The sequence below is a fragment of the Pinus tabuliformis genome, chromosome 6 (genome assembly GCF_031772625.1).
Source record: "Pinus tabuliformis cultivar Carrire ecotype Pingquan chromosome 6, CPIR1, whole genome shotgun sequence".
NCBI lineage: Eukaryota > Viridiplantae > Streptophyta > Pinopsida > Pinales > Pinaceae > Pinus > Pinus tabuliformis.
In genome coordinates this window covers 1,190,996,038-1,191,012,933 of record NC_142292.1, presented here as the reverse complement: position 1 = coordinate 1,191,012,933, position 16,896 = coordinate 1,190,996,038, and the positions used below count along the sequence as shown (strand labels likewise).

Sequence of the window (16,896 nt, the reverse complement as noted above, 5' to 3'; positions counted from 1 at the left end):
GCATTGTACAAATCAGGACTGGTCATTCTCTTTCTAAATGCAAAGTAAATGTTTCACTTATTTCTTAAGAAATCACATTGCAATATCACTTGTTTCTCTTTGCCCGGGCTACATTCCTAAATTTTTGCCTAGGGAACTTCCTTTAGATTGAGAGCACCACAAATGCATCTACATATGTCAAAATATATTGTTATTTCGGAACCTAGAAACCATGTAATTACAGCTCAGGGTCACGCTCAATTTCGATTGATTCTAAATTAATACAGATTGATTTGATTTTCCTGTTGCTTTGAGCTAGACTCTGTAAAGTATTTTTGCGAAGATTACTTGAATTAAATTTGATTCAGTTTCTGAGTAATTTCAAAGATCTTACAGGTTGTTACTTTGATTTACGTATCAAAATGTATTCCACGTATGGAGGCATAAGTTTTGCAAACCAGCTCAAAGTTGTGCATCTGGTTCCTGTCATTTCATTTTTTGTTTGACGAATGACTTAAAATGGGCTGCTATTTGTATCCAGTGCGTGACAGGATGTTCTTTCCATCACTATTGAATGAGATGGTTGTTGTGGATTGTTGCTTCAATACGCGTGCAAAACAGTTATTAGAATTGCACTTTGCCACTGGATTTGGGAAGTATCTTGCATCGCTGACAAGTACAAGTAAAAGGACCGGTGATCACTTTGCAACGATCAAAGAGGGTGATCACTTTGCAACAATCAAAGAGGGGGGAAATTTAGTAAAACATATTTCCATAAAGGCTCTCGCAATGCGCAAGATACTGAAAACGTATGGCAAGGTCGATCTATATGGACATTAATAACAAGAATTGGTTAATTTTTTTATGTATAATTTTCAATACTAATGATTAATCTCAAGGCAAAATACTCTGATACAGGAGTTCATGTTCTCCTTCCTCCATCTCTACTTTATACTTTATCGTACAGGGTTAGCTTTTTTGTTTTGTTATTTGTAGTTTTACTAGATGAGATTTTTATTTTATGTATTTTTTTTTTTCATTTTGAGAGATGCTTCAGGTATCTCCTAGGTATGAGGTTAAACTTCAACTGGGATTATGTCTGGACTCAAGTAGGGGCTACATGACTAGGTCTACATCTACATGCTACTCGTAAGCACATGATTCCACTGTAATAATTTAGGTGATGATATACAAAGGATATTGGTTTATGTGCAGATACTATCTATGTTGAAACTGCCTTTTTGAACTACCTTTTTGGTCCTTTTGTAAGGCCGTAAATTGTTTTTGATCGGAAAAAAACGAATGCAGTGCCCACCTGTACTAAGTCTGTGCAAAACCAAACACCTTTGGTAAATGAAGCTCCACAAAAGCCAAAGGCAGTTTCTTCTAAATCCAGAAAATGGAAGTGAGGAAAATACACAGTATTCATGAGCCACATTACCTCTGAAATTCAAGAGAACTGACAAGTGGGCACTTCCTCCAAAACCTTCTTTTGTGGCTGCAGTATAGAGTCTGAAAATTTGGTGGTTAAAGCTTGTAACCTTTCTCACTTGGATCAAGTCATTGGCATGGCTCCCTACTCCATATTAGATACTTTTGAAATGTCGTTGAAACTATGTTGGCCAACCCCAGATTGTCTAACCTTATTGAATGCCATAACTCTTGCAGAATCCAAACCATGATCCTCAACCAAATATTGATGTTTCTGCAAACTAGGTTTGTCACATCAATATGTCTGAGCACAGTAATGGGGAAAACAAGGATTAAAAACGTTTTTCCTAAATTTGTATGCCTATACTTGTGAAATCCGTGATCTACTAATAGCTAGGTAGCATTTGCAAGCAAATTGAGAGATACACCTATATCATTATTCTCCTGGCTTGCAGTGTTTCGAATTCCTGAACCAAGATTGGATCTACTTAAATTTGATCGACTTCTACTTTTGTTATCATATATATATGAATACTTCTATCATAAAACTGAGTGTTTGCAAGAGGTTGCATAGATTTCAGGGAGCCCATCTATTAAAATAAGAGTAGAATGGGTACGCAGTAAAGAGATAATTTTGATAAACAACATTTCACACATTGAAGGTCGAGATAGAAAGAGAGATTAGCGTTTACCTCAAAGGAATGTAAAGATATAATGAATTCATTTCTGCCCTTGAATTATTTGTAGGGAACAAGTGTTACAGGCCGCCTAAATTGGCCTGTAAAAGATTTGGGACCTTGGTTGAAGAATCGATTTGTGGAGAAGAATGAGCATTACTGACTTATAATCAAGTTGGGGAAACATCCATTTTTGAAATTTGATAAACTAGAATACTACTTAGTCCATTTCCTTACTTGAAGTCTAATGTGGGTGTCAAGCATATTTGGAAATGAAGCATAGTTCTTGCTGTCTATACCTTATGACATCCCTAGAGGCCTTGATATCGTCTTATCGAACTCACAAATTTCTGTAAATGATGAATTGGGCTGCAAGCAAAGTATTCATGTCTAGAAACTTGTCTAGAAACGTCAGAATTGGGCTGATCTTCGGACTGACCGAAATGTCAAGTTCAGGTAACCATTATTGTTATAGAAGTTGTAGACTTAGAACAAGAATGACATGTGGAAAAGTAGGAATATGAAAAGAAACAATAAGACCCCTCATGTCTACCTATGCAAGGTCTCAAACACCATGCCCATCTTTGTAAGTATTTCTACCATGCCCATCTTTGTAAGTATTTCTTTGACTTTAAATTCGTGTTGTAGCTAAGGAAGTTTAATCTATGCTTGTGCTTTCAATAGTCCTAGAAAATAAAGGGAGAAGTGGGCTTCCACCTTTAAAATAATTATTTTTAAAGAAACAATGCCCTCATGTTGTGGATCTATGAACTTTGCTAAAAATGGATAAGGACTAGGCATGGAAGTTATATGTTCCAGGGTACATGTAGGACTTAGCATGGTTGTTACATCTGCCAGGGTATTGTTCTTGTAGCCAAATGAATTGTGAGCACTATGTGGTATTGTTCTTGTAGCCAAATGAATTGTGAGCACTATGTGTAATAGATTGAATTCCAATAGCTGATATGTATGGTGTGAAGAACGAAGATGTGCTATATATATTTCATTGATGGAAGACTTTAAGTGTTGTTTCTGTCCTTTTGAAATTTCCAGGAAATATATTAAAAGAAAAACAAAAAAATAATACAATGTACACATTTTACTATGCCTTTTCATTTCTTTATTTATAAATTTTTCCTAACATACTCGTGGGAATTCTATTTAAAGTATTACTCGTGGGAATTCTATTTAAAGTATTTCACAATGATGGGAAACAATTAATTTATTAAATAGAATTCTAAGAAAGGGTTGAGATGGAATATACTAGATGACGCTTGCAAAGTTTTCAAACAAATGCCAGAACGAGATGTTTGTTCTTGGACTACCATGATTGCAACTTATGCAAGGCATGGACTTGCTGAGGAGGCATTGAGATTGTTTCAATTAGTGAAATACAAAATACAACTACCTACACTTTAAGCAGCGGTTGTGAACTCAAATGCCCAAATAACTGCTTTGTAAATGTCCAAAATTGAACAGTGATCACAAATTACAATTATCAGTTTCTTAAGTAGCCATGGTCTTAAATACCCAAATAGCTGCTCTTAATTGTTCAAAAGTGCAGAGTGTTTGCAGTGTCGCTATCAATGAAGGAAGAAGGTGATGAGATATTTATCCCCAAAGCATGTAACCAAGCTCTTCGAATCTTCCATACGTCTAAGAGGGAAAATTAGGTGTTTTCATCACCATTACGGGATGTATTGTGGAGTGGGGATAGATTCCCATCTTTTGCTACTGTTACCAACTATGTGTTGAAATTTCAGTATGTATTTCATGTGGTTTTCTAGATTTAAGCAATATTTGAAATGTCCGTTAAATTTGCCTCTTCTGGTTGATTTTTAATGGAAGATTGAACGTTTATGTAACTCCTCTGGTTGATTTTTAATGGAAGATTGAATGTTTATGAAACTCTAATTTTCTTGTTGCTTAGGACCTCCACCTGGAAATTGAAAACGTTGTTGGTCACATGAGTACAGCGATGAGTAATTGTTTTCTTTCCAACTGATTCTACAAATTAGTGTTCAGAGTCCAACAAGTTGAGCACATTTAAATCAGAGCCTAATGAGCACATTAAATCATGAATGGTTTCAAGGTTACCAGATTCTTACTCCAGAGTTGCAAGCTTTCTCCCACTTAAGGACCTTTACAGTCTCCCAAGTGAAATTAGGATCATCCCAACCCAAATGGCCATATGCAGCTATTTTTTGGAACCTCATATTGCCTCCCCGTCTTAGGTCAAGATTGATAGAAATCATGCTAGGGCAGAAGTCAAAATTTTCCTTGATCAACTGCAGGATTTCAGTATATAGAATCTATCCAATTCCATATGTGTCAACAAATACAGAGAGTGGCTCAGGCACACCAATGGAATATGAAACCTGCACAAGGCAGCAGCGTTCTAGCCCGGCAGCAACAACACTCTTGGCAACTTGTCTAACAATGTAGCCACCACTACAATCCACCTTGGTGGGACCCCTTCCAGAAAAGGCTCCTCCATCATGAGCACCCCAACCACCATATGTATCAATAATAATTTTCCTCCCAGTGAGTCCAACATCCCCATGGAGTCCTCCAATTACAAAACGCCTAGATGGGTTGAAATGGAATATTGTATTTTCATCTAGATATTGAGAAAGAACAATCGGCTTAATGACATACTCCTTGAGATCAACTACAATCTGATCATTGATAACAGTTCCATCATGTTGAGTAGAGATGTGAACAGTGTGAACTCTTAACAGGACCATTTCCCCTCCCTCATTTTTATACTCAACAATAATTTGGGTCTTTCCATCTGGTATCAACCAGGGGCAGGTTCCATTATTTCTTACTTCAGTCAACTGTGCTCCCAGCTTTGTTGCCAGCACATGATTGAGAAGCATCAACACCGGGGTCTCAAATTGTAGCATACCCAAACATGTGGCCCTTATCTCCTGCACAAATATCTTTAGGATTCTTAGTAAGATGGCCATGGACACCCTGTGCAATGTCGGGGCTTTTTTGTTCAATGTTCACCAGGACCTTGCAATTATCTGCACGCAAGCCAACATCGATTGACATGAATTGAATTCCTCTATAGGTGTTCCCCTCACTATCTTCTTATAGTCTATATTAGCTTTAGTTGTGATTTCTCCAAATATCATAACCATATTTGTCTTTGTGCAAATCTCACATGCAACCTTGCCTTCAGGATCTTGCTCCAAGCAAGAATCCAAGATGGCTTCAGAAACCTGATCACAAAGCTTGTTAGGGTGTCCCTCATTGACAGAATCTGATGTGAAGAGAAAGGTGTCCATCTAAAAAATACAGGCACATAAAAAGATCAGTAGGCAAGAGAAAATATGACCAAACACTTGACTTAACATGCAAGAATCACCATTTAATATAAACTGTTAAACAACACATAGTTAGCCAGAAAACTGAAAATTGACTGTGGAGTGAGAACAACTAGTATTACACAAGTGCAGAAGTGTATATGCAAAATATTTTATGCAATATGTTGATTGCATGGATATCTTTCTTATCACTAGAAAATATTACTAGAGACAAACATTCCTATGGAGAAGTTGTTGCAGACCAAATGGTTGGAGGATACTGTGATTTACTACAATTCTAAATGAAACTTATTGAAAAACATGTTGATTCTTTGGGTAAATTTTTGGCCAAAGCCCAACCAGTCCAGCACCATTTCAATGCATTTTGATTCTTCAGATATTGTCTTTGATAAGGATGCAAGAACAAAAGATGCGCTAATAAAAGGGGTTTTGAATTGGATCCATTTCCTAGGAGATATGAAACTAGGTTTAAACAGGGTTGTAAAGGAATTAAAGGGCTTCAAGAACTTGTACATAGCAGGCAAGGTGAAAGTAGTTAATTGGCATAGATATATGCTGCTAAGCATGTCAGTACCCCTCAAAAGTGTTTATAGTAGAGTCATCTAGCTTATAAGATGCTTCCTTTGCAAAAAGGAGGCAAAGGAGGATGGATATAAAGGACCCCTCGGCATAAGTAAGGAAAGTATGTCAGCAATGTTTTTTCCAAATGTGAGAATACAAATACAGAGTATTTTATTTTATTTACAGAAATCACCCCATTTCTGGTCCAGCAAGTTGTATACTCCAGAGACATGTTGGTTCAGGGATTCTCAAAGTCCATACAACAATGCGCTGAGAATGTATTTGTGGTAAACTCCGACATATTTACAGATTTAGATCTAATTAATGTAGAAAAAATAAGATCCAGCGTGCTAACCTTTCGAATAAATAGAAACAACCAAGGAAACCTAAAGAAAAACCTAGCCTCAACAGAAGCAGCTTGAGGGATTTAAAAAAAGACAATCAGGGAAAAGTGCAAAAAAATAATTATTTGTGATGTATTGGACAGAGAAGAATTTGTTTCAGCAGGTTGGCAACGGTTGAAACTTCATATAAACATGATGTCCCTAAAAACCTTCCCCAAAATGAGCTTAAATGTTCAAAAATATTAAGTATTCATCTGATTAGTTCGTGTCCCGAAAAGGGAAAAAGACAAACAAACAAAAGGTTCATTAAAAAGAGATCTTTTAAGTATTCATCTGATTAGTTCGTGTCCCGAAAAGGGAAAAAAAACAAACAAACAAAAGGTTCATTAAAAAGAGATCTTCGCTGAAATGGTACCTTAGCTTAAGACGTAGATGAATGGTATCCCCTCTTTTCTCCTCCTGTGCATAAGGGCCAACAGATGAACAAGAGAGTGCACTGATAGAAGTAGAGGATCACTTTCTGCTTTTATCGTCATCACTTGTAGCATGAGTTCAATGAATCTGGATGGAATCTGTTGCTACGGGAAACAAGGAAAGGGTCCCTCTGGTAGCGGAGTGGGTTTTCCTCCAATATTGCCACTCCTCCAACCATTTTTTGCACCTCATTCAGAATCGAACTCGCTCCACTCCTCCAACCATTCTTTGCACCTCATTCAGAATCAAACTCGCTCTAGGGATTTTAGGGATTTTAGGCATACACATAGAAGAGAAATAATACACAGAAGAAAAAATAACTGAATGGGAAACTGAAACAAATACATAGCAAGAACACAACAATAGTGTTGAATGCTAGAGTGTTTTTCTTATTCAGTCTTGACAGAGAAAAATCTAAAAACAAAATTACACAACAATAGGACTTGAATTCTGTCGGAGATCGACAGAAAATCTCTGCCTCAATTTCCATGCTTAAACAACTTTAGAGATCAACCCTAATTTCTCTGCATAAAAGTGCCAAAAATCACTTTGAATCTCTTGCAACATTATGTTGTTAATAACAACAATCTGCACTTGAAAGAGGCCAGAATTGGCAAATAGCTATTTTTTTTTTTCACGGAAGAGGTCTGCCACATTTTTTCTCACACATGGAAAGATTTATAAGACATATAGTTGGGTACCTGGTTGTCTTGGAGAACTATAAAATGTCTTTAAAGTTTTTTGATAACAGAGAAACCATTTGGATGCTTACGAGGTTCATTGTACGATCCCCTTAAAAGTCATTCAAAAATAAAGTTAGTCAAGCTTGATGGCTTAAAACTTAAACGCTGACAGCATTTAGAAATTTCACTTTTCATTAAGAACTACAACACCTGGATTACTGGTTAAAGATTGGCTCAATCACACTTGTTTTACATCAAGTAAAACAAGAGAATTCATCTGAACTATTGTTGTAAACTTCTTCTATGGCAGTGAGTCATTAAGAGAATTCATTGAGTATTGGTAAGGAACACAGGCTTATTTTTGACATCTGAATTCTCTTAGCAATGAATATAAAACATTATTTTGTTCTTTCTTGTGGCAGATTTTATACAAACTTGTCTAAAGATGACTTCATCATTGTGTATTTTTACATGAACATTTAATGGTATGCTAAGACAAGATTTTGGAATTTTTTGATAGAGATATGAAAAAGGAAATTTTTTCGAAATTGTTTACTGAGGAAATGGGAAAGGGAATTTTTTTCCAATTTAACAATCTTATCGGCCTCTCTTTGCACCTTTTGGGGCAATTGCTAGTTTATATGGATTGATCACTATTAATCTCTTTGACTTCATTTAGTAGTGTGTCTATCTTGGTATGCAGTTTGGGAATTGAGTTATGCTTTTATTTTCAAAAAAGATATTTCTTTTGGTTTAATATTATTTGGGTCAATTTTCCCAAATTTTGTTAAGGATTCTTAAGAATCATTAGTGTAAGTTGTTTAATCAATAAATTTAGAGTGCCTCATCAGTTTTTCAAGGTGTTGAATCTATTTATTCATTAAAAATGCATTTTAAACATCAAGCAATCACAATCTCCTTTAAAATTGTATTATCAATTTCGACCAAAAAATCATTTCATCTATTAGTTAAACAAAACCTTATTTTATATTCATTAAAAAAAAACAACAACAAAAACAAAAAACAAAAAAAACACAATGTTTTTTTTTTTTTGACAAAAACGGGTATGGGGTATTTATATTCCTCTTGGGCTGAATGCCAATAATCTGATTACATAGAGGTCTTCTTTATTCTGATGTGGGTCACTTTTGTGAGTGAATATGCATCTTATTCTTACAAAGATCTTCCTTGATCTGGTGTCCATGCTTTTAATTATTTCCCCCCACTTGGAGATACAAACAAATTGCTTTAAAAGAAGAGAGTAAACCATTTGATCCTGTATCTTAAGGTATGGGATCCCATGTTTCTTCTTTGTCTTTCTGCTTGGTTCCTGTTGAGAGTAGAGTGGCTTTGTTGGCCTCTTTGTCTGCCTCTTTGTTAAAGGCTCTCAGCACATGAAAGTAGCTTAATCTCTGGAAGCGTTTTCCAAGCCCCTTGATTCTGGATATCAGTCTAGTGAGCTTGAGATCTGTCACAGTGGTGCTGGAAGCCATTGCATCTATTATAATTTGAGAATCCCCGATTACATTGGCTGTTTCAACATTTGTGTCTTGGAGGATCTTGAGTCCTTGATATAAAGCTAGAGCTTCAGCTTGCACGCTGGTTGTATGTCCAAGCCCCCATGCGAAGGAGTGAATTATTTCCCCATTTTGGTTTACTATGACCCCTCCTGCACCAGCTTTGCCCGGATTTCCCTTTGCTGCCCCATCAAAGAAAAGTGTATGTCTTGAACGCGCATTGAGCCATTCTTTAAAGTCGTCTTCAAATTTTCTTATGTGCCAATTTTTGTGAGAAGGGACAGCTCTGTTTGCTGGATGGAATTGCAAGCCAATGAGTGTACCCCAGGAGATGTCTTATTGACTGAGGTTTGAATCGTCTTTAATGTCAGCTAGGCATTCCTTGAGTTGGCTTTTAACTTTGCTCTCTAAAACCTTGTTGTTCTGTTTTATGTCTCTAAAAATTCTTCTATTACGTTCAAGCCAAATTTGCCAGCATATTATCTTTGGAAGAATGTCCCAGGCTGTTTTTACTACCTGATTTTTTGAAGGCTATCCTGGATATCTGGCTGTCCATTTTGAGAACAGCTCCATAATGGAACTTGGCAATAAGGGGTTGGGATTGAAATTTTGAACAAAGAAGTCCCAGATTCATTTGGAGAACGAACATTCCAACATTATATGCATTGTTGTCTCTGATTTTTCTTTGCACAATGGGCATATAGAAGGCCCCTGGATTCCTTTCCTCTGCAGTATATCGTGGGTGAGAATTTTTTCATGACAGAGCTGCCAGGCGAAGTAATCTGTCTTCGGCCATGAGGGGGTGCGCCATACTCCATGCCACGATGCTGGATCGGGAGGAATGTGCGGTTTCTCAATTAATTTTTTGTAGCCCATGGCCACGGTGTATCCTCTGCTTTGCGTTCCCCATCCCTTGCGATCCTGATTTCTCCTCTGCGTGGGGGCCAGACCGTGTAGTTGCTCTGTCAGCATGGTCCAATCCCTGCGCAGGTGATCCGACACTTCCACAGCTTTCCAGCCCGTCCAGGTTTCGTCATGCCACAACGAAATATCCCATAGTGTGCGCAAGCCATTATTGTTCATCCACGTGTGTAGGTCCCTGGTGGCGATTCAATTTTCAAGAGGCTCCCTGTTCATAATGCGATCAGACCAGATATTTATCCTCCTGCCATTCCCGGGGATCCAATAGGAATGATCTCTGATTAGGGGGCCTGCTTTGGTGTAGAGTTTTAGGAATGATGAATTCTGCTTAATGAGAGGCGAATTCTGAGCCTGAAATTCGTTCTCTAAGCATCTTAATCGGGATCCCCTGAGATACTTTTTCCATAAGGCAAGTTGAGCCCATCCAGGTTTGGGCGCAATGATCCTCCAGATGGTCTTTGCTGCCATGGCCACGTTCTGATGACCTATATTTTTGAATTTTAGGCCACCTTCCATCAACGGCTTGCCAATGGTTTCCCAACTGATAAGGGGGATTTTCCTTTCATTTTGCTTTCCTCCCTTCCAAAAAAATCTACACATAAACTCATCCATCTTGTTGAGGATGGTTGAAGGAGCAAGGAGACCTGCAAAATGGAAAATTGGGAGACTGGAAAGCACGGATTTTACAAGAACTGACTTGCCAGCAGCGTTGAGCCAGCAAAAACCCCAGGACTGAATTCTAGATTTGAACTTTTCAAGCTGAGGTTGCCAGTCTTTGACTGAGAGTCTTTTGAGACAGATAGGGAGGCCGAGGTATTTAAAAGTGGTCCAGGAGGATGAAGCAGCAAATTCCAGGCATCTAGAGATAGCAGATAGAGTTCTTGGCGAGGTATTCCAGCTGTAAATATGGCATTTATTCTTGTTAAGGGCGCTGCCAGAAGCCTTGATAGAAACATCTAAGGCAGCTTTGAACTTGGAAGCTGAGGAGAGGGTGGCACTGCCTAACAGCAAGGTATCATCCGCAAATAAGGCGTGGTTTAAGCTTTTGACCCCTCTGGCTATACAAAGACCATTGATCTCTTGGTCTTGCAATTTTTTATCTAACAGAAAACTGAAGACAGAGGCTTGAATGACAAAAAGCAGAGGGGAAAGAGGACATCCCTGCCTGAGGCCTCTCGAGGCTTTGAAAAAATCTGTGGCTCTTCCGTTTACTAGGGGAGCAATCCAAGGCTCTGAGATGCAAGCCCGGACCCACTTTATAAAATTTGCTCCAAATCCGAACTTACACATTACTTTTAACAGAAATCTATGATTAACTTGATCAAAAGCGTTTGCTAAGTCTAGTTTGATCACCATACCTTGTTCCTTTCTGTGGAGACTTTAGTGTATTGCCTCTTGAACGAGAGTGTAGTTATCCACGATTTACCTTCCCTGTATGAAGCCTCCTTGATTTTCCGGAATTATTTTTGGTAGGATGGGCTTCAGCCTGTTTGCAATGACCTTGGTAATTAATTTGTACCCAGTGTTACATAGCGAGATCGGGCGAAATCTGCTGAAGTTGCTGGCTCCTTTTTCCTTTGGAATGAGAGCTAAGAAAGCAGAGTTTGTGCTGCCTCCTATTTTCTGAGAATTTTGAGATTTTTGTACCATTTTAAGAAGATCCTTTTCCACAATCGGCCAGCAAACTTGAAAGAATCTGGCAGAGAAGCCATTTGGTCCCGGGGCCTTGTCGGGCTCCATGTCAAAGAGGGCTTTTTTAATTTCCTCTTTTGTGATTTTGGCCTCTAGGATCCTGTTCATACGGGGAGAGATTGCTTGAGGAATAATGTCTAGCAGCTCTTGATGCAGGAGTGTCTTCTGATCTTCAGTGAATAGATTTTGGAAATGCGTATAGGCTGCTTTCTTGATGTCTGCAAATTCCTTGTGTGTAACATTATTTTCCTTGATCTCAGAAATAGTATTGAAACTTTTCCTAGCCTGGGCTTGCTTGTGGAAGAAGCTCGTATTCCTATCTCCTGCTTTCAGCCAGAGATTTCTCGATTTTAATCTCCAGTATTCTTCTTCTGCCAAGCAGGCCTTATGATAGTCTTGCTGTAGATGGGTTTCCTGGTCTATCATCTCCTCTGTGATTATGGCGCTCTCCATGCAAGTTTGATGAGAGGCAAGGGAGGATTTGATGACTTTCCTTTCAGTTGCTGGATTTGGGAGATTTTTTGCCCAGCGTTTCAAAACTCTTTTTGCCCTTCTGAGTTTTTCCTCCCAAATGTAAAAAGGTGAGCCTTTGACAGGTTGGCTCCAGCAATCTTTGATTGTTTGCATGAATAGGGGTTCCTTTACCCAGAGTGGACTGAAGCGGAAAGGAATGGGGCCCAGATCTAGGTGGGCAAGCAGCTCTAGCTTTATCGGCTTATGGTCCGAGATGCTGCATGGGAGAATATGCATTCTAGATTCTAGTCCAAGAAGCAGGAAAGAACTTTGGATGAAAAATCTATCTAGCCTGGCAGCTATATGCCCAGGACCTATTCTTTTGTTAGACCATGAAAACTTACCTGATGAGGGTTTGATGTCTATCAAGTCCCATTCTTGCAGAAGATCCTCTGCCCATTCTCTTGCCGGATCTCGGACTATGCTTCCTCCCCTCTTCTCAGATGAGTGGAGAGTGAGATTGAGATCTCCAGCAATGATTACATTTTCCAGAGTTGTCAGATCTACCTGTTGTTTTATGGTATCCCAGCACTCCTTTTTCTCTCTTATGTTGACTGGAGAGTATACATTGAAGATAGTGATGGTTTCCTTTGTGTCAAGGTTCTGCATCTTTAACATCAACCAATGAGTGTTGGTTGCTTCAGAGGTGAGTGCATATTTGTTGGAGTTCCATAGAGTACCGATTCCTCCTGAGGCACCCCTGGCTGAGTTAGCTCTTGCTTCGCTTTTGGGCCACAAATTTTTGCTTATTTGCAGGAAGAGTTTTTCTTCCATTTTGGTCTCCTGGATGAGAAGTATATCTGGGGCTTATGTTCTTATTAGGTTTCTTATGCCTTCTTCCTTAACTTTGCTCCCCATACCTCTACAGTTCCAGGAGATAGCTTTCATTATTTATGCTTCTGCTGGGCTCCCTTGGAGCCTTGGGGCTGATTTTTCCCCATTTTGGGCTTTGAGGCAAGAAGCTTTTCCAGTGTTGGTTGGCTGCCATGTAGCTTATCTTTGTAGGTCTGCTGCTCTCTTTTCTCTTTGTCTGTTTTGCGACCCGTTGCAGATCTTCTCACCGAAGTTTGGGATTCGCCTATTTCTCCTTCTTCTTCTGACTCCTCAGTTTCTTGTTCTTCTTCTTCCTCTTCTTGGAACGTGTCTTTAGGATTCTCAGCTTCTTTGGGGGAAGCTGGAGGTGTGCTTTTCCTTGAGGATTCTGGCTTTTGGATCTCTGCTTCTGGAACGTCTTCTGTCGGTTGACTTAGAAGGACAAATTTATTTTCTTGCGTCTTTTTTGTAGGGGTTTCTGAGCGTTGATCTGAGGGTTGCCTTTGCCCTATTGTCCACCCTGTTTTTGTCCCTTTTGATTGGCTCTGGTTCGTCTTACTTGATTCCAGCCCTCTTCATTTCCTTTCTCTGGCTCTGGGTTGGTCGGACAGTTTCTAGCGAAGTGTCCATACACGTGGCATTTCCTGCATTTGAAAGGCAGCTGTTCATAATCCAAGATCTGCACATGGGACCAGCTGCCGACTTTGATTTTGATTGCTTCTGGTAAGCCTTCTTCTAAGTCTACCTCAACACAAATCCTGGCACAATCGTACTGGTCCTTGTTGCTAGCCCGATCTATGAATTTCCCTAGGGAGTTGCCGATGTGTTTCAAGGAGTCCCAGTTCCAGCAGTGAACCGGCAGATTTGGGAGACGAACCCATACTGGAACAGCCTTGGGAACATCTACCGTCGGGTCGAAATCCAGTGTCCATTTATTTAGATAGAGGCCCTGAGGACCCATGAAGTATGGTCCGTTTCTAAAGATCAGGTCTTTGTCTTCTCTGGAGGTGAATTCGAAGAGAAAAAAACCTCGCCCTAGAAAGTATGAGGTAACACTTTGGCTGATCAGAGGTGCCTAGTTCCTGTTGACCCATTGCTCTGTAGTTTTCGGGGATGGCCAAAGTCCTGTGGATTGGCCAATGAGTCCCCGATCCGCCAGCGACAAAGCTACCTGCATGGGAGTCTCCGGAGGCAAACAGATCTCTGGAATTTCATCTAGTTTCTTGACAAATTTAGAGGCTTCATTTCTTTTTTTTGGAGGCAAGCCTGCCAGGAGTTGATGGAATGCCTCTGCGGCAGGATCAGAGGGAGGATCATGACCCTGAGTCTCCATCAGGCTTAATGTCGGCTGCCACCGAGGCAACACAGCAGAGATCTCTCCCTAGCCAGAAGGGCGACTAGCTGTCTAGATCCGATTAGATCTGGATTCAAAGTGCAGTCAGCGAATCGGTGTGTAGATCCGATCAGATCTGAGTTCGTGAGGCAGAGGTTGCTAGTCGGTGAGAAGCACAGGGCTTAGAGCCCGTGAGGGCAGGTCGAGGAGAGCCGAGGCCTGGTCGCACTCGAACCCCCGCAGCGCAGCTCGCATTCGATCCTTGAATCTTATTGATATATTCGTTTTGCCGTTATCTTCTTCCAAAAAAAACACAATGTTGTTATTATAAGTACTTATTTTTAATTATAAATATTTAATAGGTAAAATTTAAATGATTAATTATATTTAATTTTTTATATTAATAGTAAAAATTAATATGATTGGGCACTTATAAATGATAAAATTTAATTAAATAAATTTATCTTAAATATATATTTAAAACTAAAATATATTAAGCTCCTTTAATGATAAAGTAAACTAACTACACACAAAATTTTCTATTCATCAAAATTTAAATATAGTATTGGTATAACAACACTTTATCGGAATCATTAAGTAATTTTATCATTTTTATTATATATATTATAAGATGAGAATAATGATGTATTTGGTTTGATTTTATCATTTTTATTTATTTGATTGTATTTGGTTTGTTGATTAGTTTATATTTATTTTAATTTTGAATTTATTAAGTATGAAGAGAGATCATATCTCTCAAGTTGTAAATTTCTTTTTTAAGTGCAAAATTTGAGAAAAGGTTCGCACCTTCATAAGTTTGATCCTTTTTGGTACTTAATAGATCCGAAGTTAAGATGGATCTAGGCTCATTTAATTATTGTAGATTTTTACTTGTAGATTCAAACTACTTCTGTAATATGTTAGAACAAAAGACTTGAATCTACTCTACTCATGAGCACAAACCAAAATTGATCATTGAAAACACTAAGCAAAAAAGGAAGAATTTCAATCGAACCTAACACAATATTTGGGGAAGGCAACTACTCAAAACCCTGACTATCTATATTGCATTAACTAGAAGACCTGAGAAGAAAATGCAATGCTTGTTCAACCCGAACAATTTCAGCACAAGTACAATCTATCTCTCTGCTTCACAAACCAGCTCAAGCCAACACTTAGCCAAATATGTTGTCTTCCAAGCCCCTACTTCCTTGCGCAATTACTGAGAGAATTAACCCATATTTTGGGAAATTCTCTCTCCATAACTGCACAATCCATCCATAGGGCCTCAACTGCTTGCATGCACCATTTGTACAACTCGGAAAATTATACAATTGATAGTACAATGTCCCTAAACTCTAATCTCAACTGGGTCTTCCTTTGAACTGACATGCATGAGTTATTTATGAGTGAATCTTCAATTAACTAGTCAAGCAGTGAAGCTGCATTGGTGCTTGTCCCCACTACTATACCTCCTACTAGTTCCTCTAACTATTTGGACTAGTTTAATTGACTTTAACTCAGTTAGACTGAGTTAATTAATGACAGCTCAAAAGAACTCAACCTGGACCCCTAAAATTTATGAATCACTCTACATGACTCTAGATAGACTTCCAACTCGAATTTACTGAGCCAACTAAGTCAAATTAGCTTAGTTAAATATTACAAGTTGTTATGAGAATAGAATTTCGATTAATTCATAATTTAATTCAAGGAAAATTTAAATTAAGATTTCTTGTTGCTATTTTTAACATTTCCTCTCAACAAGAGAGGGGTTATTTGCTACCCAGATCTTGCCTCTATGGAACTTGAATTTGCATCTTGACAAGGCCTTTGTCAAAACATCTTGTTCCTCTATGGGAATGTACTCCAACAACATAATTCTCCTTTGCACACAATCTCAAAGATGATGATACTGAATATCAATATGCTTGGATCAATCATGAAAAAGTGGATTCTCAGAGAGTTTGATACAATTCTGATTGTCACAGTAAATCACTGTTGGACCCATTTGTTGACCAAACAAACCAACCAGAATCTTCCTCATCCAGATAACCTCACAAGTTGCTTGACTAGCAACCATGTACTCTGCTTCTGCTGAACTAAGTGCAATTGATCTTTGTTTCCTGTTGTACCAAGAAACAACTGTTGACCTAATATTGAAGATCCCACCTGATGTGCTCTTCCTGTCGGATGGACTCCCTGCCCAATCTGCATCAGTGAAGCCTTGAAGATTCACTCCCTTTGTCCGTCTGTACCAAAGACCATACTGAGTAGTGCCTCTAAGGTATCTCAACACATGTTTGGCTTCCTTCCAATACAACTTGGTCGGCTTAACCATTGCTTGACTAAGATGGTTAATAGCATAACACATGCCTGGTCGTATGTTCACTAAATAGATGACTGAACCCACAAGCTGCCTATAAATAGTAGCCTCCACTACTTCAATGAAAGTAGCATCCTCCTTCCTCCAGTTACCAGCTAAAGGAGTCTCCATGGGTTTATAGCTCTCCATGTGGAACTTCTTAAGTATCTCGTTGGCATACTTGCCTTGATAGATAAACAGTTCCTCATGACCTTGCCATACTTCCATCCCCAGAAAGTAGTGCATGAGCCCCAAGTC

The 16,896-nt window shown here is 38.8% G+C and overlaps 1 protein-coding gene and 1 pseudogene across 1 annotated transcript; both read right to left on the bottom strand.

Annotated features, from left to right (window-relative positions):
• Window positions 1-4,166: 4,166 nt before the first annotated feature.
• LOC149263013 (S-adenosylmethionine synthase 1-like) lies at window positions 4,167-5,386 on the bottom strand (annotated as a pseudogene).
• Window positions 5,387-13,448: 8,062 nt separating this feature from the next.
• On the bottom strand, window positions 13,449-13,901 carry LOC149263012 (uncharacterized). The gene has a single exon (XM_089385335.1). It carries the CDS (start codon window positions 13,899-13,901, stop codon window positions 13,449-13,451), a length of 453 nt encoding a protein of 150 aa, XP_089241461.1.
• Between the last annotated feature and the right edge of the window lie 2,995 nt (window positions 13,902-16,896).